General features: G+C 42.6%; 1 protein-coding gene across 3 annotated transcripts in view; it reads right to left on the reverse strand.

Annotated features, from left to right (window-relative positions):
* Window positions 1-26,696, reverse strand: part of UNC5C (unc-5 netrin receptor C) — a 435,854-nt gene that overhangs the window by 9,516 nt on the left and 399,642 nt on the right. For all 3 annotated transcript variants that reach the window (XM_054990553.1, XM_054990551.1, XM_054990552.1), the window contains 4 exons: window positions 21,052-21,220; window positions 18,013-18,246; window positions 9,206-9,355; window positions 8,601-8,765 (listed from right to left, as the gene is read on the reverse strand). In XM_054990553.1, coding sequence (XP_054846528.1) covers window positions 8,601-8,765; window positions 9,206-9,355; window positions 18,013-18,246; window positions 21,052-21,220 — 718 coding nt within the window. The remainder of the gene's footprint in view (window positions 1-8,600; window positions 8,766-9,205; window positions 9,356-18,012; window positions 18,247-21,051; window positions 21,221-26,696) is intronic.

The following is a 26,696-nucleotide window of genomic DNA, read 5'->3' on the forward strand; positions in this document are numbered from 1 at the left end:
GGACTCGGAACCGTACTCTCCGACGCTGCCGACGTCCTCCCCTTCGGAACTGTGCGATTCCTCTCCCCGGGCCGGCGGAGGGAACCATGCCTGCCTAGAGGTCGAGGGCCTCGGTTCCGAGTACGCGAAACCAGGAGCCCCTTCCCATTGGCAATGGAAAGCGGGAGGCAGATCCGAAGCTTGACGATGACGGGAGGCCAACGATCGCCCGGAACCGACACTCCCCTCCTCGGACCGACGTCGCTCACGACTGGAAGCAGCTGCTGGTGAGCGGTGACCAGAAGACGACCGATCCCGCCGACTCGGAGGCGGGCCTGGATCAGCTACTGGGGAAGGTGCCGATGGTACAACCTCGAACGCGCCCGGGTCCGGCACATCCTCCGGAACCGGAGAGCCCAGGTGAGGAGACGGAGTGCGTGGAATCAGGATGACCTCCTCCGTCGGAACCGAGCGTGGAGAGCGATGACGGTGTTTGGTCTTCTTCTTCTTTGCAGGTGGCTCTGAAGAAGATCTCGGTACCGACGCAGCCCTGGATGATGACGAGCGCGGCTTAGCCACCGGAATCGACCCAGTCGTCGGTTCCGACCGAGGGCTCGGAACCACGATCTTCGGTCCCGAGGCGGCAGCTCTCGGATCCGACGCGGTGGAAGAAGCGCTTCGGGGCGGCCTCGCCGAACCCTGCGCTGGAGAGGTTGTCTTCGACGCTGCGGCACTTGCGGGGCGTGCAGACCGAGCGGAGGACACAGAACCCGCCCTCGAGCGCCCTCCGACAGAGGGGCTTGGGCCAGCCTTGGGGGAGGGCAGCGGTGTTGCTGTTGACATGACCGCTTTCCAGAGGGAGGAATTCAGCCGGGCCTGCCGATCCTGACGGGCCTTATGCGTGAACCCCTGACAGATCTTACAGGCGGTCACATTGTGGGTCTCCCCCAGACAAAAAAGGCACTGGTCGTGGCCATCGGTCTGTGCCATTTTAGTATGGCACTTCAGGCAACGCTTGAAGAGCGCCTTTGAGGCCATCTTCAGGGGCGCGCAAATAAGAGAGGTCAACCAGTCCGAGTCAGAAACCGTCCGTTAATTACCGTCCAAATCAGTATCCAAAAGCGAAGTCCGAAGTCCAAACCGATGTCCAAATAACCAGAAGATCAATCACAAGTAATAAGCGCAGAGCAACGAAGCTAACGTTCTCTCCCAGCGGCGGCAAGAAGAGAACTGAGGGAAGGGGCCGTTGGTCGCTGGAGGAGCACGTGACCGTTTGGGCGGGAAAACGGTCGCTGAGGCGCGCGACGAACGGCCCCTTCGGAGCTATAGAAGCTATGGAAAATTCTCCGGCGGCTGGCCTGCGCCTGCGCAGTCCCCATGTGTGGAGGCACAGAAGAACGAAGATGAATATAAGAAGATTAATTGACAACAGAAAAATGGTGGCTGCTAGGTCTCGACAGGCCCTACTACTAACAGACTACTAGTAGAAGATGGGTGCCTCTGTTATCCGAGACAAGCTGGGGGTAATCTGAGACCAAAATTATGGCATTCCCTCCCTAGGGAGAGCCATATATCCCCCTTGATTATTGTCTTCTGCCAGTGGGGAAAGATTTTTCTGTTTCATCTTGTGTATCCTCACCAACCCTCTTTCTTGTTTGTTTTTAATTGCAGGTTTTATATATAAATAAATATATGTTTAGTTTATTTTAATGTATTTTTGATTGTTCATTGCCTTGAAGGTCTGTCTTAGGCAGAAAATCAGCACTGAAATGTTCTAAATAAAAATAATAATAAATAGGAAACATAATAATAGTATGGATGTGTGAGCTTCTTTTTAAAGCTTCTCTTTAAAGGTTGTGCTAGGAATTAAGGTCGCTGTCATCACTTCTAGGTCCGCTATGGCCATGTGAAACAGGAATGTTTTATGTATTATTTCTTTACTATCCAGTCTACTGCAGTTTACTAGATCTGACTCATGTGCTTATGAGGGTTCAGCCATAATATGAAAACGTGGTTTATTCTAATTCGTGAAACTAAGATCTGGCTTCCAGATGTTCGCTGAAATCCTGGTTTGTCTCAACAAATTATCTTAATTCTTTTCTGGTGTCTCCAAGGCTGTGCAATGCAAGGGTGCCACCAGATAAGCCAGGAAGCATGTTTGTGTTTATACACTACACAAAACTAGTTGAGACTAACTTGGTTAATAAAACAACTTCAAATCATAGTTACAGATTCTGATTTTTATGGACCTTACTAACCATAATGAGCGCAGGTGCCCATATTCAGACAATCACAGGTAGTTTAATTGAAGCATGGTTTTACCTTATGCCTGATCTAAGCCACATTTTTGGCAGATAAAACACAAGCAAAACTACTCTTGTTTCTTGGTTACTGTAAAGTATACCCCTTTGTTGTGCCATCAAGTCACAGCTGACTTATGGCAACCCCCCCCCATGGGGTTTTCAAGACAAGAGATGTTCAGAGGTGGTTTGCCATTGCTTGATCCTGTGTAGCAGACCCCAAGATTTCCTTGGCGGTATCTCATCCAAGTACTAACCAGGGCTGACCCTGCTTAGCTTCTGAGATCTGATGAGATTGGGCTACCTGGACTATTCAGGTCAAGGCAAAATATATCACAACTTTTATATTCTTAGGTGTAGTTCTTACTATTGTTAAAGGCAAGGAAAAATGGAAGATGGGAACCTAGGTGAATTATTTAACCAGGCAAAACATAGGACAGAAGGCTTGAATTCACTTTTTTAAAGGTTTATACAGATTTGTTTAAAAATGTTGTGCCCTAAGGTTTGGTGACTGCAAACAAAAAAAAAAAGTTTGGTGACTGCAGCTGCCATTATGGAGACAGGGTTGCCAGCTTCCCCTAGCTCCATAGAGTTTCTGCCAATTCTTAAAGAGGACTGGCGTCACTTCTGAGTTTTCCCCAGAAGTGATGTCACACCAATGCTGACAGCTGTCCTCCCATGTCCTTGCCCCCTAGTCTCACTGGTTGCCAGGCTGTGCCTGAAATCCCTGTATGGAGAAAGGGAGGGAAAGAGGTCTGCCTCTTCTTCTCTCTTCTTCCTTGGGACTGCACGGATCATGGTAGTATCAATGGGCATCATACTGGTAGGGAAGGAGATCTCAGTCTATTTCTTCTTACCACTCTCCCTCCCTTTCCTGGGGTCTTTGAATACTACTGCAACAGCATTCAAGGTGCTAGGGTCCTTGGGAGCCTAGACTGCCTAGATATCAGACACCCTGGGGGAAAATACATTTCCCAGCCCTCTATTGTCTTAAACATCGCCAGATGCTGGGGGTGAGGGGGGGCATTAATCAGGGAGAAGGAGACAAGAGATCTCCACCTCGCTGTCTTCCCCGCTGAAGTGACAGCTTCACAAATTCTTCTCCTGTCCTCAGTTGTGAATGTGCATCAAGAGGAAATAGCACAACAGAAGGGAAATTATGGCACCAACAGCAATGCCACACATGTTAAATGACAACACAAATAACCAGCCTGCTGTTATAAATTCATGTCAGTTTGAGAAACTCTTTTTTAAGGGGGGGGGGCAAGAACCCATAAGCACAGAAATCGTATGGAAAAGCAAAGGCAGGTTTAGCTCATCCCTTGTTTGCAATAACTAGAAAATACTCATTTATTTTGGGTTATCTGTTTGAAGCAGCTCACAGAAAGCTTAAAAATGACAATAAAACAATGAATCAGTTAACTAGCTGTAACGAGTCATAAGAGCCTAAAAGCACAGAAAGCAATCAAATGCCAACTTTCAGCAGCAAAAACAAACAATCCACTCTCACACTGGTTTAAAAGGAATAGAAACATTTTTTCACAGAAATTTAGAACTTTATAAGCCAAGAGTCACTAAACCCCCACAATATCAGTACTCATCATTTGCAGTAAAAACAGAGCAGACTCTTAAACACAACTGTCAATAAAATCATCTTCACCTGGCAACTCAAAGATATCAAAGTAGATGCCAAGGAAACCTATGTGGGAGAGAGAAGCCACCACCCAAAAAGCCCTGTCTCTGGTTGCTGCTTGCCTTGCCCCCAAGAGTCTGAGATGTAGGGAGGCTGCTAATGGAGAAGCTCCCCCCCCCCCCGCCCCACTTCACATATCCTGGCTCTTTACTATTTGGGGTTTTGAAGCCAAAAACTGGCGCTCAGAACAGAGCCAACAGCTGCCAACTGCTTTGTTAACCCTTTCCAACCAATGAATGCGATCAGAGCACAGAAAAAAGGTCTTATTTCTGCCCTTTCTTACTGTATAGGTCACCAGATCCTATTATATACAATAAGGTTTTTAAAGCGCATGCTCGAATGTCACTATAGTGCCCACTCTTTTTGCTCTCTTGCTAAGTTAAATTAGCGATTACTTCAATGTGGTACTTATTGTAATAACTGTTTATGATAACTTGTTTTACCATCTGTCTTTAATGTTATGGTGTCCCCATCTGAATATATAACTTTACACACAATAACCCAGCAGATGTTGTCTGTAATGGTTGCACAATGCAGAAATAAGTACCCCTCAGCCGTCATCTCCTGGCCCTTCAAAAATGACCCAGAAGAACGCACATTCTGTGATTCAAATAACTCCACCCTTGGCAGTTCCATGCTATTGAAAACACTGAATAGTCTAATGGTGCTTACTCTGTTGTAGCTTTGTGTGTGGGTGGCTGGCTTAATCTGAAAGTGTCTTTGTGGAAAAGGACTTTCTCAGTAATTCAGAACAATTTTATGATGACTATATTTGTATGAAAATCAGTTATTGCTTTTCGTGACTTGAATTTTATCATTACTGCCTATTTATAATCTAATTAAATTTACCGGAATTAACTAACATCTCGCTTCTTTGTCCTGAAAGACAGCTATCCAGAAGAAAGGTACGTCTTACAAGGCAATGCTGATTCTTCGAGATGCCTCTCTTCTTTTCTAGCCTAAACTTGACAGAGACTTTTTGACACTACATGCTCCAGTTTAAGGCATCTTTTTCACTGCTTCTGTGTATCTCGTTCTGTGAGGTCAACATACCAATTTACACTTTTCATAAAAGCACAGTATATTTTGAAGCTGCAGGCAGATGTCACCTAAATTCAATTTGCTGCCACAGTCATGAGTGCAGCTTGTTCTTTCTTGCTGGTCTGAAACCAACTCCAGCTCCCCATCGCCAAGCTACAAGCTACAGGTTGGGCACTTGTCAGCTTCCCTCAAGTTTTGATGGGAAATGTAGGCGTCCTGGTTTTACCGCTTGGCTCTCCATTACAGCTGCAAGACCAGGACGCCTACATTTCCCATCAAAACTTGAGGGAAGCTGACAAGTGTCCAACCTGTGTCAGGCGTCACTTGTAGCTTGGCTCCCAATGCAGATATTTTCTCGCCATAAATCTGGGATTCTAACCCAGGTTTAAGTTGTGGTCTGCAATCCTAACTTGTGTGGATCAAAGAAGCTCTAGTTCACCCAGAAATGCTGCAGTTAAATGTTACAAGGACCTGAAGAGAAACTGGAGGAATGACTATCATGCTTCAAAGAAGGGGTGGCAGAGGAACAAAGAGCATGGGGAGGACAGAAGCATGACAAACGATCTGCATTTGTGTCAATTGTGCAAAACACAGCTCAGCATGACACCTGCATACAGCCTAAGCTATGCTACTTCCAAATCGAGGTGGGGACAAAAAAAATCAGTGTACAAAGTGGTTTGCCATGGTAGACTCACTCATTCATTATATGGGCAGTGGCAGTGAGATACCCAACTCTCTTTCAGGGTCTAAGTACCAAATTACTGACCAAATTGTTATGAATCCAATAGCACCGAAAGCCCCATTCCCCCTTACTAATCCTTCCAGCCAGCTTAATTTGCACTATCTTATTTATTTATCTAAGATGTCAGCTGCTGGTACTGAAATCTTATCAGCATTCCTTCCATCCACTCTTTTTGGAGATCCATCTTGCAGCAAAATCATAAAATAAATTATTCTTATATCCCCGGTGCAGCTGACAAAAAGCCTTAATGCTCTTTGAAGACTCGATTTTCCTCAAAAGGGAGATTTTCTTTACCTTTTCATTAGTTTCGATGTCTGATGCATCTCCCTTTTCATTTACTGCCTCTTGTGCATGTCAAACAGAAAGCATTTATCACATGAAAAGCTGGGCCTCCCCCCCACAAAACCCTAAAATCCCTGTTCCTTCTGTGGTTGATGGACTTATGTGTTATTGAACTTTGCAGACCTGCTGGTCTTGAAAAATAAAACACCACCAGAAGTCAGCAGGCTTGGAGTTGTGTGACTCAGAGATATGGCTTGAGAAACGAAAACTGCTGGCTGGTTGCTATGGCACCGTGAAGCCAGGATCATTCCTTATTAATGTTAGTGGGGCCTCAGACTGAAGTTGTTTATGTCAAAATGGGTGGTGAAATGTTGGCTGTGAGAAAGAGAGAGGAGGACAAAGCAGCTGCCTGACCAATGAGAATGTCTACCCTTCATTAGAAAACAACAACAACAACTGCACTAATATACCACTCTTCTAGACAGATCAGTGCCCCACTCAGCATGGTGAACAAAGTCGGTGTTATTATCTACACAATACAGCTTGGGAGCTGGGGCTGAGAGTAATGGCTTACCCAAGGCCACCTGCTGAATTCATGGCAGTAGTGGGATTAAACAACAACAAAAAGGAGAGAGAAGGGTCCCAAACCCAAACCCTGTTTTGTTGTAGTAGTGGGATTAAAACCAACAGCGAGCTGGTTCACGAGCCAACTACTTAACCACTATGCTACAGAAAGGCAAAGTGCCTCACCTTGACCAGGTCATTTCTGCATTGTGTGTGAGTGGCAGCAGTACTTAAAAAATTCAAAAATGAAGTTACAGAAGGATGGCACTTCTTCTGCTGTTGTCTCCGGCAGTGTCCTCAACAAAGTCAAAGTGTCAACGCCATTGCTTTGAAGTCAGTGGACGCCAGAGCACCTCCTCCAGGGTACAATGGCCTGATCCTCCAGGGTACTACGGCCACTTGCCTGAGAGTACATCATGTGAGGACCTCCCACTTGAAACTCAATGTCCAAGTTATCTTCAGTTCAATTAGATCACGGTGACTCAGAAATGCCTTTTTTAAAACTCTAACTTGGCCTACTTTTGAAAACCACATTGCAGAAAAAAGAACAATACTCTACTTAAACTCCTAAGCACAGAGCTTAAAAGCAAGTTGCTTTCAAAAGTGGTATTTAATAGTGACTGTTAGGCATTAAAAGAAACATTGTGTTACTTATTCTCTCATACCATCATTTTTCTAGAACAACAAGTAACATTGCCTCTAGAAGCAGCATTATGCATCCACGGCCTGCTTCTCAGAAACTGAAACATACTTTGAAACTTTTGATCTAGGAAGAAGCCTCAGCATGTACAATGCCATTGCCCATGTTTCCTTGTATCTTTAGACACGGGTGTGACCACAAAATCCTTGGCTTAGATTCAGAAAGACTCCTGTCTGCTGTGTGGGAGTCTCCTTTTAATAGGGAAGGCCCCTCCATAGGAGAAAAAGGCCATTTCCCCACATCTTAAAAATAGCGCCCCACTCACGGAATGCTTCGCACGGTTTCTGACATCACTCTTTCCAAAACGGAGGCAGGCAGTTATGATTCCATTTTTGTGGTGACACAAAAACGGAATCATAACTGCCTGCCTCCGTTTTGGAAACAGTGACATAAGAAATCACACGAAGAAGCCACCAGTGTTCTGTGAGCGGGGCTCTACTTTTAAGACATGGGGAAATGGCCAGACTCTCACTTAGCAGAAGAGAGAGTTTGGAACTAATTTCTTTGGTTTGAAAAAAAACAAAGAGGAAAGCCTGTGGAATGCCCTTCCCCTTGAGACCTTACCTGGCGCCTAACTATTTTCTTTCAGGCACCAGGCCAATACGTTTCTGTTTGTCCAGGATTTTAATTAAGCTTTTTTTTAAAAAAAAATAAAAACAAAAAACATCATTTAACCTGAGAAATGTTTAAGACCCCTTTTCAGCTGCTCCATGTTTTGCTTTATGCTGAGGCTGTGCTTTTCAATGCTGGGTTTTAATAACTTTTATGATGTTTTATGTTTTTATTGTGTTTCAGTTTCTAAGCTACCTCAGAAAAGTCCCTGAAATGTTCCAAACAAATAAATAAATAAATCTCGAGACCCTCAACAGCACTTGAAGAGCTAAAAGTGTTTCTGACAGGAATGGCCTTCCATGCCTTCTTTTCAGAAAATGGGGCAATAGACATTTTACAATCAGTGCTCTTCGTAGGCTAATTAAATGAATGACTGTTTTTGCTTCCTCACAGCCTCAGTCTATCCTACTTCACAGGGCTTATGTGAGGATAAAACAGAAAAGGAGAATGATTTAAATTATTTTGAGCCCACACTGGGGAGAAGGTGGGATATAACTGAAGTAAGTAAATAAATAATGTTCATTTCCAGTGTTCTTTCTTTCAGACACTAGGGTTATGGAATGAAAAGTTTCATGGATATGGTAAACAGGAAATATTGTATATGAGCCCCTGTTAAGAGGCCATTGTGGGGACAGACCGCCGTTTTCTTTGTTACTGGATAGCGCGGAGAGATCTGAGCCTCCTTACCTCTGAAACAGTACAATTGAGTTGGAATATCTGTCCCTCCCCTTCCACCTGCCGTATGCAGAGTTTGCACACCAGCTCCAGCGTGTTCAGACTGAACCTCTCCAGGGTGAAGGTACAATGCAGATTTCTTTGACACCCACTCCAGATGTGATAAAAAGGAATTTCCTGCAGAAGAAATGATAGATAGTACATGAAAACAGGATTTGATTCTTGACATTTAAGGAAAGCCTAAACTAGATCTAACTCTCAAGTGGGTAAACTGGAAGTAAGTTTAGGGCAAAGAAAAAAGAGTACTTCTTTGAGCACGATGGTACACTCTACTGGGTAGCACGTATCAGTTTAAGACTGAATGGAACTTGCATGCATTTGACATTCTTTGAATTGCTCTTAGAGCACTGCTAAAGTGAATATTTTTTTTATTGCTTAAGCATGTTCTACAAGATCTTCTATATGCCTGGCATGAACAAATTCGATAGAAGGCACAGCACCTTGTTCACAAATAGCGACTGCATGTTTGGCTAGAAAATACGATCTTATAACGAGAGAGGATGCTGAATGTTGTGACCTTTCCACTGTACTTGCCTTGGCATTCCAATGGATATTACCTGGTATTTAGCCAACAGTTTGCTCTTCCAGAGGGAGTGGGTGATATCATGGATGGACAAGCGGAGATTATGAGTGCTTCCCTTGAAATGCAAATCCTTTGGTTCTTCCAACAACTGACCACCCATTTGCCTTTCCAGCTGTAGCACTTCCTGAGAGTCAGCAAGAAAAGTGAAATATAATCAGCAGCATAATTTGCAAAATAAGCCGTTCAGTTCTCGACCCAGCAAAGGCGAAAGTATTTGAATTTAAGCTAAATTCATGCTTCTAGGACTAAATCTGCCATCTCTGTTCTAAGGAGCTCAGGGTGGCCTTTTTAGGGTGAAACTTTGCTGGTGCTCTCCACTGGACTGGACTGGCTCTTAATTCAGAAATAGTAGCTCCCTCTTGACTGTGAATCAGGCTGCCTGTTATGAAATAAATCCCTGAAGAGCAGTTATTACAGGAACAACAATCTACGAAAGGAAGGGAGGAATTCTGTTGGACAGGCATGCGTGCATTACAGGAAAGATACATGTTATACAGCTTGACTTGGGAACAAGGACACAAGCAGCTCCAACCCTGCAGAAACTCTGCATGATAATCACGTTCCTATCAGAACAAGAAATATTACACAATAGGCCAGTGTGCCTTGCTATGTGGTTTGTTTAATTGCTTGAGAGAGGAGAGGTCAAAACACAAGCACACAGGTAACACTCATACATTGACAATATGTCATTTTAGATACTGTTCAGCCTGAGGGATCTCTTCAAGTGATTTTTTTTTTTTTTAGTTTTCAAGAGGCTTCAAGGCATGCAATTGTCACAACCTCCTTGGCTGCTTCATTAGTTTGACCTCTCATTTTAAATGAGCCTGCAAGTCAGTCTATGCAAAAGACACATTTAAATTGGTTTTATAGGATTGTTTTGATCCTAATCACTTGCTAAAAATAAGGAAGATAAATGCACAGAGAGGATGAAAAAGTGCCTCCATTGGCAACTCTCTAATAGAAAACTCCTTTAGGATCTTAAATGACATGTTTTTATGCAATACACAGACCATCATGGGAAACCCTGGCATAACTGCCAAACATTGTGTGAATGAAAAGATAAAGTCACAAATAACATATATAGCAAAGTCATGGTTACATTTGCAATTTTATATACCAACCCAGGAATCTGCCTCATAAATTCATGAATGTCTATTTTTGTGCATATATCATTTTCTCTGCTTCCATCCCTGGTCTTTCCCACACTCCCACATACTCATGCCCCACCCCAAGCCATAAGGGTCACATAAAACACACATATACAGGGTTGCCAAAAGCCACCTCATCGCAGTTCTCTGGACAAAAATTCTCTCTACTTCACCAACTCTCACACTACCCCTACCCAAATCAAACTCCATATGAAAAGAAATCACATGGCCTGTTAGCAAGAACGGGTGAATAATTGGTTGTCTGTTTATCCACATATTTCCCCTCATTCCTTCTCTTACATTTATGTCCCTTCCTCCAATGAGCTCAGAGCAATGAACTGCTTCTTTTCATTTATCCTCACAACAACACTATTAGGTTGATTAAGCTGACAGACTATGACTATCCAAGGCTGTACATCCCTCTTCTTCCAATAAAGGAGACAAGGAATATATAGTCACACTAGCGGCACCTTACTTGGCTCCCCAAGCCCCCAGGATACTAGCGAGAGTCCTTAGAATATTTGCCCTCTACGCACCCTCCCTTCTCAGCAATCCTACTTGTATATGCGTTACTTTTATATACTATGCTGAAAGATGAAAGCATTGGTGTAGTACTAGTAAGTCTGTGGGCCAGTGCTTCCTTTGCTCTTCTTTGCTGAACCTCTTCCTCTACTGATTCCACAGCTCAATAGGTTCTAAGTAGACTTACTGGGCTGTGGGGGTGAAAATGGCATTATACAGTGTATGACATAATTTCCTGCCAAAAAACTGGAAGTGATGTCACTGTATTGTAGTGACATTATAGGAATCCATGGTTTCACCACAGAGATTTGTTGTATACCTGCATTTCCTGTTTTTCAGGAAGTAACACCATGATGCCATTTTCCCCCTCCGCATTTACTTCAAGAAGTAGTGGCATACTGGTAAGGATCATGGCATTCCTAGTTCCAAGGCATCTTTGGGATGTTCACATTCCAAAACACTTTAACATTTGAGCCAATATCCAGGGGGATTTGTTTCAATCAGCTGAAGCTATTTATCACATCACAGACATTAGAACAGTTTCAAAGACCAGGGTGTCCATTTATCTCAGGATTTCATCATTCTGTCGTAGCTCGGATTTTAAAAATAAAATCTGCAAAATCTCTGTATCTCACCTAGGGCTGTGCACGGGCGGTGAGATTTGGTATTCCCGCTTCGGGTTTACCCGAAGTGGGAAACCGATCCGGAATACCCCCAGTTTGTAGTCCTATAAATCTCTCTGTGAACTGAATGTAACACTTCATGACTCTGATGAAAAAGGCTCTGGATTGCAACAGTTTATGCTATAATAAATTAATCATTAAGGTGCCACAAGACTTTTTAAATTCTTTTCTGCATGACATCTTTTCTGTAAATAGTGGTTTGCAGAATTTTATCCCAAACATGAAGTTTAATTTTAAATCCATACCTGTGTTTTACTTTGATTCTTCATTAATCTACAACCACTACCAGTAGCCTAAAAGATTACATGAAGGTGGCTTAGACATGGCAAATGGATAAACAGATGCATACAAACAGTGACACGTTCATTAACTTCTCTCTCATACACAGGCACACACTCACATACACAAAGAAAGAAAAGCTATTGAAACCAAGAACAAAGTGAGATTTTGCTCCAGCAATAACATTATGTTGGCCATGTTCATTGTCTAGTTAGCATAAAAGAGAAAGCTGATATCCCCAACAAACCTGGCACTTGACAAACTCTAAAGCCAAAGTGGTATTTGCTTTTAAGCTATTAGAAGAAAAGGAACATAATTAGAAAGCTTTTAGAATTCCACTTCTGCCAATCAATCAGTTCCAACTTCTTTCCAGTAGGCTTAATTATCTCATGAAGATGTCTAAAGAGCAAATCAATACTAATTATTTGATTGCTATCAACGATCATTATGCCCAAATTATCTCCCTGTATTGTCTAAAGGGAAATTTATTGCATTTCCTTAGGTCAGTGCACCTAAATATATATTCATATCCTTCCCAGACACAGACTGTATTGGTACACACAATCAAAGAATTTCACTTGTATGCTCATTTTTATGAACTGGCTCATAATGATCACTATATCCGACAGCCAAGGGCTGGCTCCTGGGTGGATAGCTGCACAATGGGGCTAGCCTCAGCTATAATTTTGGGTTCTGTAAATGCAAAGGAATCCACAAGTTTGGAAGGAAAGAAAGATCTTTGTTTAAAAGGGAATATCTTACTTCCTTAAGAGCCCCGTGGCGCAGAGTGGTAAGCTGCAGTACTGCAGCCCAAGTTCTGCTCAAGACCTGAGTTCGATCCCGGTGGAAGCCACGTTCAGGTAGCCGGCTCAAGGTTGACCCATCCTTCCGAGGTCGGTTAAATTAGTTTCCTGGAGGTAAAGTGTAGATGACTGGGGAAGACAATGGCAAACCACCCCGTAAAAACATCGTGATGTGACATCCCTCCATGGGTCAGTAATGACTTGGTGCGTGCACAGGGGACTACCTTTACCTTTACCTTTTACCTCACTTCCCATGCAAAGATATCACAAAAACTAAACATTTAGAAGGGTTAACTTTTTTTTTAGGATTGCAGTGCTAATCTGCTCAACTAGGATGCAGAAGGGAAATATGAAAGATACTTTAAAAGGTTTCAGAACTTTTACAGTGGTTTGCAGGATAAGATCCTTCATCTAAACAAATATGAAAAGTAATCGCATTACTTGCACCATAGCTGCAAATTTCCACCAGACCCTGCAGACTGAAAAGACAGGATGAGGGAGTTCTATAAGTATTTCTTTGTGTCTAGCCATTCATGTGTACTTGAGAGAAGCTGCAGGTATCAATCTGGCTAAACGTTTTGTGAAGCTGTTTCTCGCTCATATCCTTTTTTGTCATATTTGAGGCTGGCTTCCCTGAGGCTAAATGAGAATAGTCCATAATACTAGCAGGTTCAGATAAGCAATCAAGTGATAGTTGCACTTCAGCTGTAAAGAACTGTTTTCTCCTTTGCATAAACTGTGCATGAGGATTCTTTCCGTCCTCGGGGCAGGGGCTCACTAAATCATACTTTATGAAAAAGAAATATTTTTGATTTTAGACACTTGAAGTCTGGGAGAGTTTTACAGGGCTTTTGTGTACTCATTCTACCAGGCAATTGATTGTAAATCTACCAGAGCCTGACATGGACAGCATCTATCCTACCAAAGGCAAAGGAGAAGTTACTGTCCGATGTGTAATGCTGCATTAACCTTCTTCTCGAGTTATGCAGAAGAAGCCCTCTGCCAACAACTGCCTGAGTCTTAAGTTCAGTAGAAGAGTCTAATGACTTTTATTCAATAATGGCTTGTTCACTGTAACAGCTGTTTGTTTATCTTCTGTGAACTGTGAAAGCAGAAATGTTTGCATCCCGTCTAATGCTGACCAGTAACAAAATTCATTATGCAGTCAGGGTCAAAACATATGCAGTGGATGAAGGATCTATGCATTTATTCATGTGGCTATCTGTTCATGTGTCAAGTAGGAGACGGTGTGTTTTTTTAATAAAATGTGTATGTGTGGAACATTTTCTCCCAGCTCTCTTCTAAGAATAGGAGTGAGCCACGCTGAAAGAAAAAATGGCTTAAAGCAAATAAATGCACATACCCATTATTACTCATAGAACTATGTCATAAAATGTTAAATCCTTGGGTTTTTTTTTTAAATCCTACTCTTCCTCCAAGGTTCTCCCCTCCTCAATTTTATGTTCACAAGAAACCTGTGAGGTCGGTTAGGCTGAGAAACTGTGACTGGACTATGGACATCCAGTGAGCTTCATGACTAACCGTAGATTTAGAATCCTGGTCTCACCATTCTGAGGGCAACACCAGACACCGTAGTACAACATCATAGTTGGGTAAGAATCTACCATAAGAGTCTATTGGAATCCCTCAGCTAACCGTTTAGGTTTTGCCATTTTATTCAACATGGAAACTGTCCTTTTCAGATATGAGTCATCCAATGATATTATTGCTGAAGCTCTACTGAAATGCAGAAGAATGAAGGGAGAATGATTACAGAATTTGCTTGCACTCTCGTTTTGGCCTGCTGCAGGAAGTGTGAAACACCAAATCTTGCTGTGCCATCCTAAGAGTTACACTCTTCTAAACCCAAATCCTTCTGAACCCAAATCTTCAAATCCTTGCTTTGTTTTCTCTTGTTTCAAAGTCTCGGGGTTCATAGCTTATGCGCCATTAAGGCTTTTTTCCTTGGTCCTTGCCTTCGAGACGGTGCGGGGGCTCCAACAGGGGGTTGCCAATCCCCGTGAGCTCCTCCACCTTGCTCTGGCCTACCCCCCTCTCCTTGCTCTGTCCTACCCCCCTCACCAACCAATACTGAATCAGATTTGGAGTGTGTGAATTGGGTTGGAGACAAATCCCTCTTAATCTGCTTTGCGCACTCTGTATTCAACAAGCCATTCTACAATTCTGGCAGAGTGGAACAGAGTCCTTTTGCTTTTCACCACGACTTATCCAAGCAGAACCAATTGGCTCCACTAATCTCTGTTTGCAACTATACAATGAACGGAAGTAGGTGAAGTCTTTCATAACTTGAGACCAATGTGAGGTTTTGCTATTTACTAACATTAAGCCAGAGCATGGGCTAAAGGTGAATGCGTGGCTTATAATATCCTTCTCATATTTAAAGGTGCCTCAAAAGTTGAAGCTGAATTAGATCTGCCTATCTTTGGCTGCTTAAAACAGAGTATGTTAATCATACTGAGTAGAGCTGTAGGAAGTCTGGATTAATTATAGCCAGCGATGGCTAGTATCCTAAACTTAAGTACAAGGTTCATGCTAAAAGTTCTTATCACTTTCGTGTAAGTTCTAAGTTAAATAATGGAAGGTGAAAAGTGTGTGTGTGTGTGGTGGGGAGGGGGGTAGCAAACTTCAGTTAATGCAGCAGTTTTAGGATTTAAGTCAACCAGTCCAGAAAATATATAACATTTTTATGGTCAAACATTTGGATAATTCCACCCTTTCTTTATCTCTCAACACAGTGCTAATATTTTTGTAAAACTATTCAGAATGAGTTGAACTCATGCGTACACTTTATCTGCTTCAGCAAATTCACAAGCAGGGAATTATGGGTCTGAAGGTGCTTCCAGATGGAAAGTTGTTTTGAGTGGCCAACATTTTGATTCTGTGTAGCAAAAGTGTGACAGCTACCCCCAACTTGAGCCAATTCCCCTCTGTTTGCTGCTAAGCCAAATGGCAGATCACAAGTAGCAGAATTGGCTATAGTGGCACAACTTAAAATAGTAACTATAGTGCCAACCAGAACTAACGCAGTAGGCTTCCCTTAAGATACCATTAGCTGTTTCCAACTACTGTTACAGTGCTAAATCAGCCATCTTGTCTGGGCACAATCCCAGGCCATTCTGTGTAACAGGTGGCCCTTAAGCCATACACAGCACAACAGCCATTTTCTTTGCCGTACCAGATGCTTTATAACTTTCCTGTTCCCCCCCCACCTGCCCCATCCAATTATAAAGCACCTGGTGGATCACAACATGAAGCGAGGAGCCACATATTGTGCAGGCCTGGTTAATGGAAACCTAAATAAGCTTCGAATGAGCTATTCACCATTCAACACACCAACGAAGCTGGCTCTGGGCTTCACCTCGATAGACAGACTGAGTCTCCATATGTGGGCAAGTATTTGAATTTATAATAAAAAGCCATATTTTGTCTCTTTGATAAACCTATGAAATACAAGTTTCCAGAAACAGTCACCAGACTCCTGCACATGTCAGCAGGTTAGGTACTTCTATTGCTAATTCTTAGAAGATGTTTGCTTGCATATGCAAATTCTGGAGAATATGAAAAGGCGCCCACAGACTACGTGGATCAAGATGGGCAGATAGGAAAAGATAATTTATCTTTGAAAGACCTTGACACTGCTAGGAACTTAATCCCCTTTTAATGAGTTTGGGATGCGAGTAATAATATTGTGATGAGTAAAATGCAGTGATTTTCTCATAGAAGCTGTCAGATGTTGTCCCAAATAAACCTCATGCAGAGCAGGAAAGCTCTCCTGACGTGCACTCTACAGCTCCAGACAGACAACATTTTTTTTTAAAGGGAGATGAAGATGAAGCCACAGTGGTATCGTGCATGTCATCGCTGGTCAAATAGATCTTGCAGGTTTTTGAGGCACTAAAAAACTCTGCAGAAATGATGCGAACAGATGTGACAGTGGCATGGGAAATGATACCTCTTGCAACTCTCTCAAAAGCCTATATTTTCTGTCTCCTGCCTATTTTTCAACCATTTCCTTACTGTATTTTTAATAATTGCCAAAACTAGTCCCACTATTCTTGTGACAAAGACAGTACACCGAAATGTTCCATTAGACTCATTGCTAAACAGCATCCAGACTGAAAATGGGATTTGCTAGCAGTACACTAAGAAACACTCTGACCTGGATAGCACAGGCAAGCCTGATCTCATCAGATCTTGGAAGCTAAGCAGGGTAGTCTTGGTTAGCAATTGTTCTCCAAAGAAGACCGTGTTTGCAGAGGCAGGCAACAGCAAACCACCTCTGTTAGCCTTTTACCTTGAAAACCCCAGCAGAGGTTGCCATAAGTCAGCTATGACTTTATGGCACTTTCTACCACCACACTAAGAAACACAAATATGTCCCAGACACTGTTTATGGATACATCTTTTGAACTGTTGCTATGTAAAGCTCTTAAGGGCAATCCATTCTCTGGGTAACCTACAAGTAAAAACAATCAGATAAGGACAACACAGACGAACACTTAATGACGAAGGTTCTAAGCTTTCACTGCTGCATAGATGCCACCAGTGAAGCTCCGGTTCTTGAGAATCTGCCTTGGATTTGATCAAATCAGATCAGAGCCAATAGGTGTGCTTGGATTAGTCTGTCTTTATACACCTGTTCCAATAAATACCACACACATACAAACAGTCAGTAGGTAAGGTTATTAAGGCATCATAATCATGCATGGTACATATGGAGTCAAGTATGTGCATATTTAAATGAACATAACAGAGTACGAAGTACACAAATATAGATCAGCAACAACCCTTGGTTCATTTCCATTGCAAATTCTCAGCACAAAAACTGCAGACAAAGTCATCTAGCAAAGCAATATAGCAGCAGGCGCTTGATTAACAACCCCGGAGCTTCTTTTATCATTATCAACTATTTACAAAGAGGCATTTATACGTTTTGCATCCCTGGGGAGCCGGCACTTAGCATTAAAAATACATGAACCTCCAATGAAGTCTTTCTCCACCTTATGGCCTTTTAATAATGCAAAAAATTCAGAATCTAGGTTATGATACAGGTAAACAAAAGAAGAAAGAACCCTGGGAAAAGTATTAGCTCAGTGTATATGAGAAATCATTATGCAGAAAGGCAGCCCTGAGTTTTTTACCTCTGTACTTAATTTCTCCTTTTCACCCCCTTATTATGAAACTACGCCTTGTTGTCAAGTGTCCTCCCAATCAAAAGCAAAGATCAAAAAAGTAATGCATAAATACTTGTAATCAAGAGGCAAACATATAGCAATTAAAAATTTAAATTACAAAAGCAACTCTGCTAAAGGAAGAACAATTTACCTTGAGGGCATCCTGGTTGTCATCTAAGCAATAGACTCGGATGTTGTACTCCAAGGAAGAGCAAATCAGCGGCCCGAAGATGGCCAGCTTGAGCCGCTTTGCAGCTGCTTTGGTGACTGACTGTCCTACTAAAGCATAGGTACTGAGAGTTTCCGTCAGGATATGGCAGGCTTCTGGATCCAACTGGATGTAGCATGGGGTGGTGAAGTTTTCTTCTCCAACTGCCACCACATCCTGAAGAAGGGTTAACAACATAAGACTGTTTTAGATGGATAGCCGTGTTGGTCTACAGCAGGATTCAAGTCCAGTGACACCATAGAGACCAACAAAATTATGGGAGTACGGGCTTGCGAGAGTCAGAGCTCCCTTCTTCAGACACAGGAAGGAGTGGAGATCTCTGAGCCATTATACCCCACCTCCTGACTGGGATATAAAGGCTCGGGGATTTCCACTCCTTCTTATATCTGAAGAAGGGAGCTCTGATTCCCACAAGCCCATACCCCCATAATTTTGTTGGTCTCTGTGGTGCTACTGGACTCAAATCCTGCTTTTCAACGTAAGACTGATTGTGGTGAGTTCTTACTGACAAGATTGCAAGCACTGCTTGTGCACTTATGATGAAATGGTTGAGTTCCTGATAGTAGGTAGACAGCTGAGTCCAGACAGCAACCAATAAGCAGCCAATTTCATATACAGATGACACTAATATCTATTTTCAGTAAACTGCTTCTATATTTACACTGAATAAAGGAATATGACACACAGATGTGATATTCAAAGGTTTAGCTGCTGATCACCTATGCTCTTTAATAATACATTGAATCAAATATAAGTAGTTCTTCCTCCATATGTACAGCAGTAAACAGTTCCCTTAATATTTTTACTTTGCAACATTGGGTATTGCCAAATGCAAACAGCAAGATCTGGCAAAAAACATGTGAGAACGCAGAGACATGAGATTCCTTACTGCAACTTCTATGTTTGTGAAATATAAAGCTGTGATGAATTCACAGGCCTTCCATTTCCTATCTCCTAGCCAGAAGTTGGCAGTGCTGGCGGTGCAGAGGGAATGGAGTAGTTAGATTGAGTGAATTCCTAGTTTAGGAACAGATTCAAGAGCTGGGTTCAAAGAAAGGTGATGTTGCACATTTGCAAAGGTGATACCATCCTTCCTGGGGGTAGAGAGAAAAGTGTCATCTGCATTGCTGATTCTACACACCCCTGCTGGCCAAGCCATGAAACATTTGTACTGGCACTCATAACAGTGACTTGCTTCTAGCAACACAAACATCTGTTTAATGAATAGAGATAGAAGGTCTGTTCCAGAAAGAGCAAGAAAAGGATTTGTCTTACTGCATAAGATTTGTCTTACTGTGCTAGTATGAAAAACTCACCAGACTTTTGCAAACTGCATGCCTAATATCAAAAACCTGTTCAATACCTGCATTGCCATAGGACCAAGTAACACTGCCTTATATTGAATTAGACCATAGGTCCAACAGACCCATTACTGTCCACTGTGACTGGCAATGACTCTCCAAGTTCTTGGCAGAAATCTTCCCCCTACAACCTTGTGCTTATATCCAGCTCTTCAGCAGGGCCGTAGCAAGGATCGCCAACACCCGGGGGCAGGTCCAGAGCTGTTGCTGCCCCCCTGAGCACTTGTGTGCATGCCCCCGAACTGCACAATGATGTTACTGCACATGATGTCATCACGCAGGGCACGTCACTGCGAGCCAGCTGCCCCATCAGTGCGGCAGGCAGCCAGGGCGGCGCGTGGGTGGCCTCCCAGCCCTCTCGCTCAGTTACCCTGCGCGCCACCCTGGCTGCCTGCTGCACCTGGCCCACAGCTGCTGTGCCCAGCCAGCTCCGTGGTGCACGCTCCTGGCTGGCAGCTGCACCTGGTGCCTCCTCTTCGTCAGCACTGGGGGCAGGAGACCCCCATGCCCCCCTGTAGATCCTGCCCTGCTCTTCAGGACAGATTAGTGCCACACTCAGAGTGGTTAAGAAGTCAATGTTACTATTATCCCCTACCTGTGAGGTAGGTGGGGCTGAGAGAGTTCTGAGAGAACTGTGACTGACCCAAGGACACCCCAGCTGGAGTGGGGAATCAAACCTGGTTCTCCAGATTAGAGTCCTGCCACTCTTTAACCACTACACCAAACTGGCTCTCTGAGGTGATGGCAAAACTTGGGGGGGGGGGCGGGGGTAAAGCAAAATAAAACCATGGACAACTTTAAATGAAGGTACACAACAAAAGCTGAAAGTTCTCAGGAGTACAGTAGGAAAGTTTCTGAAGCAAAAAACCCCAAACAAACCTGGGTTGGATTCTACCATTTTGTTCCACTGGCATCTGTGTGTTCCTCTGGTTCAAGGAACCTTCTACTGATGTAAAACCCATTTAGCATAGACAGAAAGTACCCTGCACCAAAAGAACACGTGGATGCTTATGGAATAAAATGATAAATATGACCATGACTATTTTTTATAAGACAAACCTACATCAGAGAGCTTAGAAGGAATCACTAACCAGAAATGAAGTGACGCTGATCGCTCACTTCCAGACTTGTTGCAATCATCTCATCACAGATTGGCTTCCAACAGTGAATCTATTCCAGAGCATGACAGGAAACTCAGGATCCATTCAGGGAGAATTTAAATACCTATGCTACTGCCCCAAGCTATCTATGGCAGTAGTACCCGATTCTTTCTCTTTTTTTTTGTTACACTTCCAAAAAGTTTATGTACTACTTACCAAAGGCAAATATTCACTTACTCGGGAAAATTTAACCTGTGATGTGAGTTCACTCTTTGGCTGCCTTGGTTTGAGTTTCAGGCACTGAAAAGGCACGTAGGTCACACACTGAGCCCTCAATATTCTATTTACATTATTGCAGATTAACCTCTAAGCTACTGATATAAGCAAGACATTTCTGTCCAAACGAATCGCACTGCTAATCTTTCCATTTGTTATCACATACACACCCCTCTAGAACAGGTGACCCTGCAAAAGTACATGCTGAAGGCCTGACATCTCACCTCCCACTGCCCTTGCGCCGTTTGGTTCTTCAGCTGGATTTTCCAGTCTTCCGTGTTTGGTTCTGCACTATGGTGCATCGTGAGGATGACAGGCCGTGTCAGCAAAGCTCCAGGAGGTCCGCAGCTTACCACAGGGGTCAAAAGGGTTTGACTGTCTTCCACTGGAGGCCTGACAGGATTATAAAGCAGGGGAGAAGGGAGGAGTCACATCTGTTGGATTGTTTTAAATGATGCTGTAGGAAAACAACAGCAACTTTTTTTCCTTTTAAAAGAAAAAAATCCCTCGTCATAGATACATACCCACGAAGTATGGAGTTCACATTCTACAACAATCCAGTCAGAGGATGAAGGAAAAATATCATTGGGGAACCTTTTCAGCCCATGCGCCAAAGGCCAAAATGTGGCATAGTGCTACAATAGCACGAACTGGCTACATGGAGCAACTGACAGGGTGGTTTCATGCAGCAAGCAACAGGGCAGAAGAGGCAGGCTAATCAACCCCAGGACTCATGCCACTGTTCAAGTATGTCACAAACTCCCTAGCATAACATATGATACAGACTGACCACATCATGTTCTACCAAAGCAGGAAAATTGCACGGCTTGTTCTAGTGTTTGGAGTTTTTTTCACCTTGTGGATAACTCTGTTAGGAAAAAAGAATCTGATACAAATGAGTTCTTGTTTGTGTTTTCCTCAAGCAACTAGCTGTTACCTGAGGGGGGGGGGAATGTAAACCAAGGAGAAAGAGCTTTCTAACCTGCTAAGGTTTTTTTTTAATGTTTAGGAACACTCAAACTATTTAGTATTTAGAACATCCACCAGCCCATGAGGCCTATGGACTGATGGTTTGGTGCATTGATGGTAGGAGGAAATTCAGCAAAGAAAAGAATAGGCAGCACTACCAAAGTGTTAGTCAACTGCTTGTGTGCGTGTGCGTGTGTGCACGTGCGCATGTAGGAGAGTTAACGTTCTGAGTTGTAAGAATAGTATGCAAATGGCTTGTGTCACAGCCAAGCTACAAGTGACGAATTACACTTGCGTGGCAAGTGAACAGACTCAGGTGTATTCCTCCCTGTTCACTTGCCATTCACTTGCGCTCCACTTGATCACTTGATTCCTCCACTTGAACAGGGAGGAATTCACCTGAGTCTGTTCACTTGCCAGGCAAGTGCAAGTCGTCACTTGTAGCTTGGCTCTCAGTAGTGCTGTATTGGAGCCAGTACGGTGTAGTGGCTCGAGTGACAGACTAGGATTTTGTTTGATTCCCTGCTTGCTGGGTAACCTTAAGCCAGTCACATACTGTCAGCCTAAGCTACCTCACAGGATTGTTGTAAGGAAAAATGGAGAAGAGGAGAATGATGAAATCTGCTTTGGATGCCCATTAGAAGGAAAGGTGGAGTACGAATGAAGTACAATGAAATAAATAAAATAAAAATTGAGTCTTATTAGTGAATAGAATGCCATTGCATGTGAATGGAAGAGAGAGAGAAAGAAGGGAGAATGGACAAGAGAAGTTTATTGCAAAGTATTACCTTCCTATTCATATATTCTTGTGTCACCCTGCATCTATACACTTCATGGATATTCATCTTCAATGCATGAAGGAAGTTCTTTCCCTAAGCAACTAGGAAAGAACTTTTCTGATGAGCAGATAGTCTGCAATTACCTGCTATTGGGATGGGTATTAATTTGTGTTATTATTGCTCCCCTTTGAAGAAATGGATGCTGGTCAGTAGCATTAGAGAAAGAAGGGGGACTGGCACCAAGTCAGAATGAAGAGGAAACAGCAAATGGTGCAAGGAAAGAAACTAGGCCAGACACAGAAATAGTTCTGTTGAAACATGGCTCTTTTGTATACAATGGTGGATCTGAAGATAGTTTACTGCTAAAAAGGAAAAAAAGACCTTTTCATACTAGCACTAATCCAGTTTGCTTATTTCTTGTAGGCTCAAAATCCTGTGCAAACATTACAAATGCAGTATAAATGTAAAGGACTTTCAACAGAAAATGTACACTCATGCAGATTTATATTGTAAGAGTCATGTACCAAAACAAGTTTCAAAGATTTTTTTGCCTCTGAAACACTCATTACTGCGTTGGATGTTTTCATGTGGAGACATCTCTTTGCTGTTTCTTTTATCACAATAACAAAGTTCCTCCTCCATTGATCACACATTGAGAGAGACAGACAGAGAGACACAGAGACAGAGAGACTACTGTAACCAAAGATGATGCCGGCCCCAGGACAGAAATAATGGTAAGGAACCATGGGCTATGCTGTCTACCCCAAGATAGATCAAGATGGGTAGCTGTGTTAGTTTGTCTGCAGCAGTGGAAAAGAGCAAGAGTCCAGCAGCACCTATAAGACTAACAAAATCTGTGGTAGGGTATGAGCTTTTGTGAGTCATAGTTCACTTCTTCAGATACCAATACTTCTTCAGATATTCTTCGTATCTGAAGAAGTGAGCTGTGTGACTCACAAAAGCTCATACCCTACCACAAATTTTCTTAGTCTTATAGAGCCCTGTGGCGCAGAGTGGTAAGCTGCAGTACTGCAGCCCAAGCTCTGCTCACGATGTGAGTTCGATCTTGGTGGCAGTCGGGTTCAGATAGCCGGCTCAAGGTTGACTCAGCCTTCCATCCTTCCGAGGTCGGAAAAATGAGTACCCAGTTTCCTGGGGGTAAAGTGTAGATGACTGGAGAAGGCAATGGCAAACTACCCCATAACAAAAGTCTGCCAAGAAAATGTCATGATGCACCGTCCCCCCATGGGTCAGTAATGACTCGGTGCTTGCACAGGGCGCTTGCACACCTTTACCTTTACCTCTAGGTGCTACTGGACTTTTGCTCTTTTCCAGTGTCTACCTCACGCACTGAAGTCCTGAGCTGATACCTATGTATTACTTTATTCACCTAAATAGATGAACTGGTTCTAAACTGGCTTAGTTGTCATGCCTCCTCAAAGAAAACTGGGAAATGTAGTTCATGTAAGAAAATCTATTTGTGATTCTCCTGGCCTTCTCACTGCACTACAATCTGCAGGGTTCCGTAGATAGAAGCTACACTAGCTAATCATTTTAAATTGTATTATACAATGCGGTGTGTGTCATACAGATTCCATTAAAGCAATTGTGTCCTCTCAGTCATTGTGCCTACCCATTTGGGTTGCAGAAATGAAATCTTGCTTTTCGATTGACAGGTTGAATGGCTGTGTTAAAAAAAAGAAAGAAGAAAGAAGAAAAACACAGAGTGAGAGAAGAGAGATGAATAACTCACAGGAGCAGATGGTAACCCTTCCAGTCATGTTAAGTGAAGGTTTTCCAAATGTAGTCTTCCTACTGCTGTTTTCCTTTATATAAATGTTGTGTGTGTTCTAAATTAGGATCAAGATACTTTGGGCATCATCTATCAATCCTAGGGATATATTACCTAGAATTACTCTGCAAGAAGTTTATACAACCTTTCATTTTGTCCTGTCTTTTGATTTTTGAAAAGATGTTCAAACTAGGGAAAAATCACTCATGATTTTTTGTCTATGAAAGCAGAATAGAAAAGAAAATGTTTTCAGAATTATTTTAATCCAATAACAACAACATTCAATTTATATACCACCCTTCAGGACAACTTAACGCCCACTCAGAGCGGTTTACAAAGTGCATTATTATTATCCTCATGACAATCAGCCTGTGAGGTGGGTGGAGATGAGAGAGCTCTGAAAGAGCTGTGACTGACCCAAGGTCACCCAGCTGGCTTCAAGCGGAGAGGTGGGGAATCAAACCTGGTTCTCCAGATTAGAGTCCTGCCACTCTTAGGTTCAGTTTACAAAACTGTATCTGCCACCAAATTAATTATCCCAAAGACAATGGTTCAAAAGTGACTGTTAAAAAAAAGATCCCCTAACTATTTTTCCTAAGGAGGAAGGGGTATCACCAATGTAATTTCAGTGGTCCTCCACAAATATGTGTTTGCAATAACATCCACTGCCTAAACTGTGGAGGGAATATGACCAATGTTTGGAGGCCACTTTCAATTACAGCAAGCAGCTTGACCACCATATTGTGAATCACATATGTGCTTAATGCACACACTGACATCATTCTCAAGTTCTATTTTCCTCGAAATCAACAACCTGCCACCTAACTTTTTACTCCGGTAATAGGACTGAACTGTAATGAAAAGGTTCAGAAAGATTCTTTTTTAAAAGGTTAGGGACTGTGTACTGTCTGTTGCTATAAATGTACTTCCACTGTTAGGAATGTGCAATTCGGTATATCTGGTTTAAACATATATCAGAAAAATTCCTATTCAATATTATTTGGGTATATCCGGCTACATCTGTCTTATTTGAGTATATTTCAATATACCAGTATTTACAGTCTCGAATTACCCAGATATATTCGGGAATATCCAGAAATTGCATTTTAAAGATGGCAGCATTTTGTCCCCCCCCCCCTCCTGCCTTTTTGACAGGCTTCCCTGCAGGAAGAAGGGGGAGGTAAGCAGTGTTACTGCGTGTGTATCTGTGTTGCTTTGCATGCCATATGCCATTGTCAGATATGGCTGGCTACCTTGGTGCTACTGGCTTGCCAGTTTGGGTGCTGGGATTCTCCTTGGCATTGGTTCTATTGGGCTTGCATTGGCACTGGGTTCTTCCTGGCACCTTTAAGAACACTGGTTCTGTTGGGCTTGTAATAGTGTCCTTTGCTGCAGCTGAGTTCTGCTGGGATTCTCTGGTTTGGCGTTGGTCTTTGTTGATTCTCTTTGCATTGGGAGGCTTGGCTAGTGTGGTTTCTCTAGTGTGTTTGGTTAAGCCCTTTTTAGGTTTCTGTCTTTGACCTGGAGAAAGCAACGGACAATGGTTTCTTCCTCCATAGGAAATAATGGACAGTGGCTGGGGGCACATTTTCAGGGGCCACAGAATTGGACCACTTGACGAATCAACTTGAAATTAGAGTGTCTTTAGTGGACAGGCAGGACTAAGTTCCCTGCAATTTTGGAGTAGTTTGCTTGAACAATGGTTCCTCCAGACCCCCGGAAAGATTCCCCCATATGGAATAATGGAGCCAAATATATTAAGAATTCTGCACAAAACCCAAATCTGAATATTATACTGGTATTTTGACCTGAATATAGAGAACACCAAATGTATATGGTATACCAGATACTCAAATCTGAAAAATATTTTTTTTTAAGTGCACACCCCTACCTACAAAGTAATTTGTCATTTTTAAATTCTTATGCTTTGTTTAATCTCCGTTTCAAATTTCTGCAATTAAAACCCTGTTACATTGTTCATTGGATGCCCCATCCTGTTGATTATATTGACTTATACTATGTAATCTGCCTTGAGTCTCAGTGAGAAAGGTGGACTATAAATAATATAAATAAATGCCCTGTGGCTGGGTCACGCAGCCATTCATCTTAGAAATGTTATTGACTTGGAAGTCTCTCAATTGAAAGAAAAAGGGAGAAATAAGCCTCTCAAGAGTAAACTTTTAAATAATTATATCATTTTAACAAGTAAATGTCATGTAATTCCTATAACATATTTATTTTAGCTATCTGTATTTTTATAGGATATGCGATTATTAAGCTGCTTTATGTGGTCAGAGTTGACTTATGGCGACCCCTGGTGGGGTTTTCA

Source organism: Eublepharis macularius, chromosome 10 (genome assembly GCF_028583425.1).
Source record: "Eublepharis macularius isolate TG4126 chromosome 10, MPM_Emac_v1.0, whole genome shotgun sequence".
NCBI classification, from domain to species: Eukaryota; Metazoa; Chordata; class Lepidosauria; order Squamata; family Eublepharidae; genus Eublepharis; species Eublepharis macularius.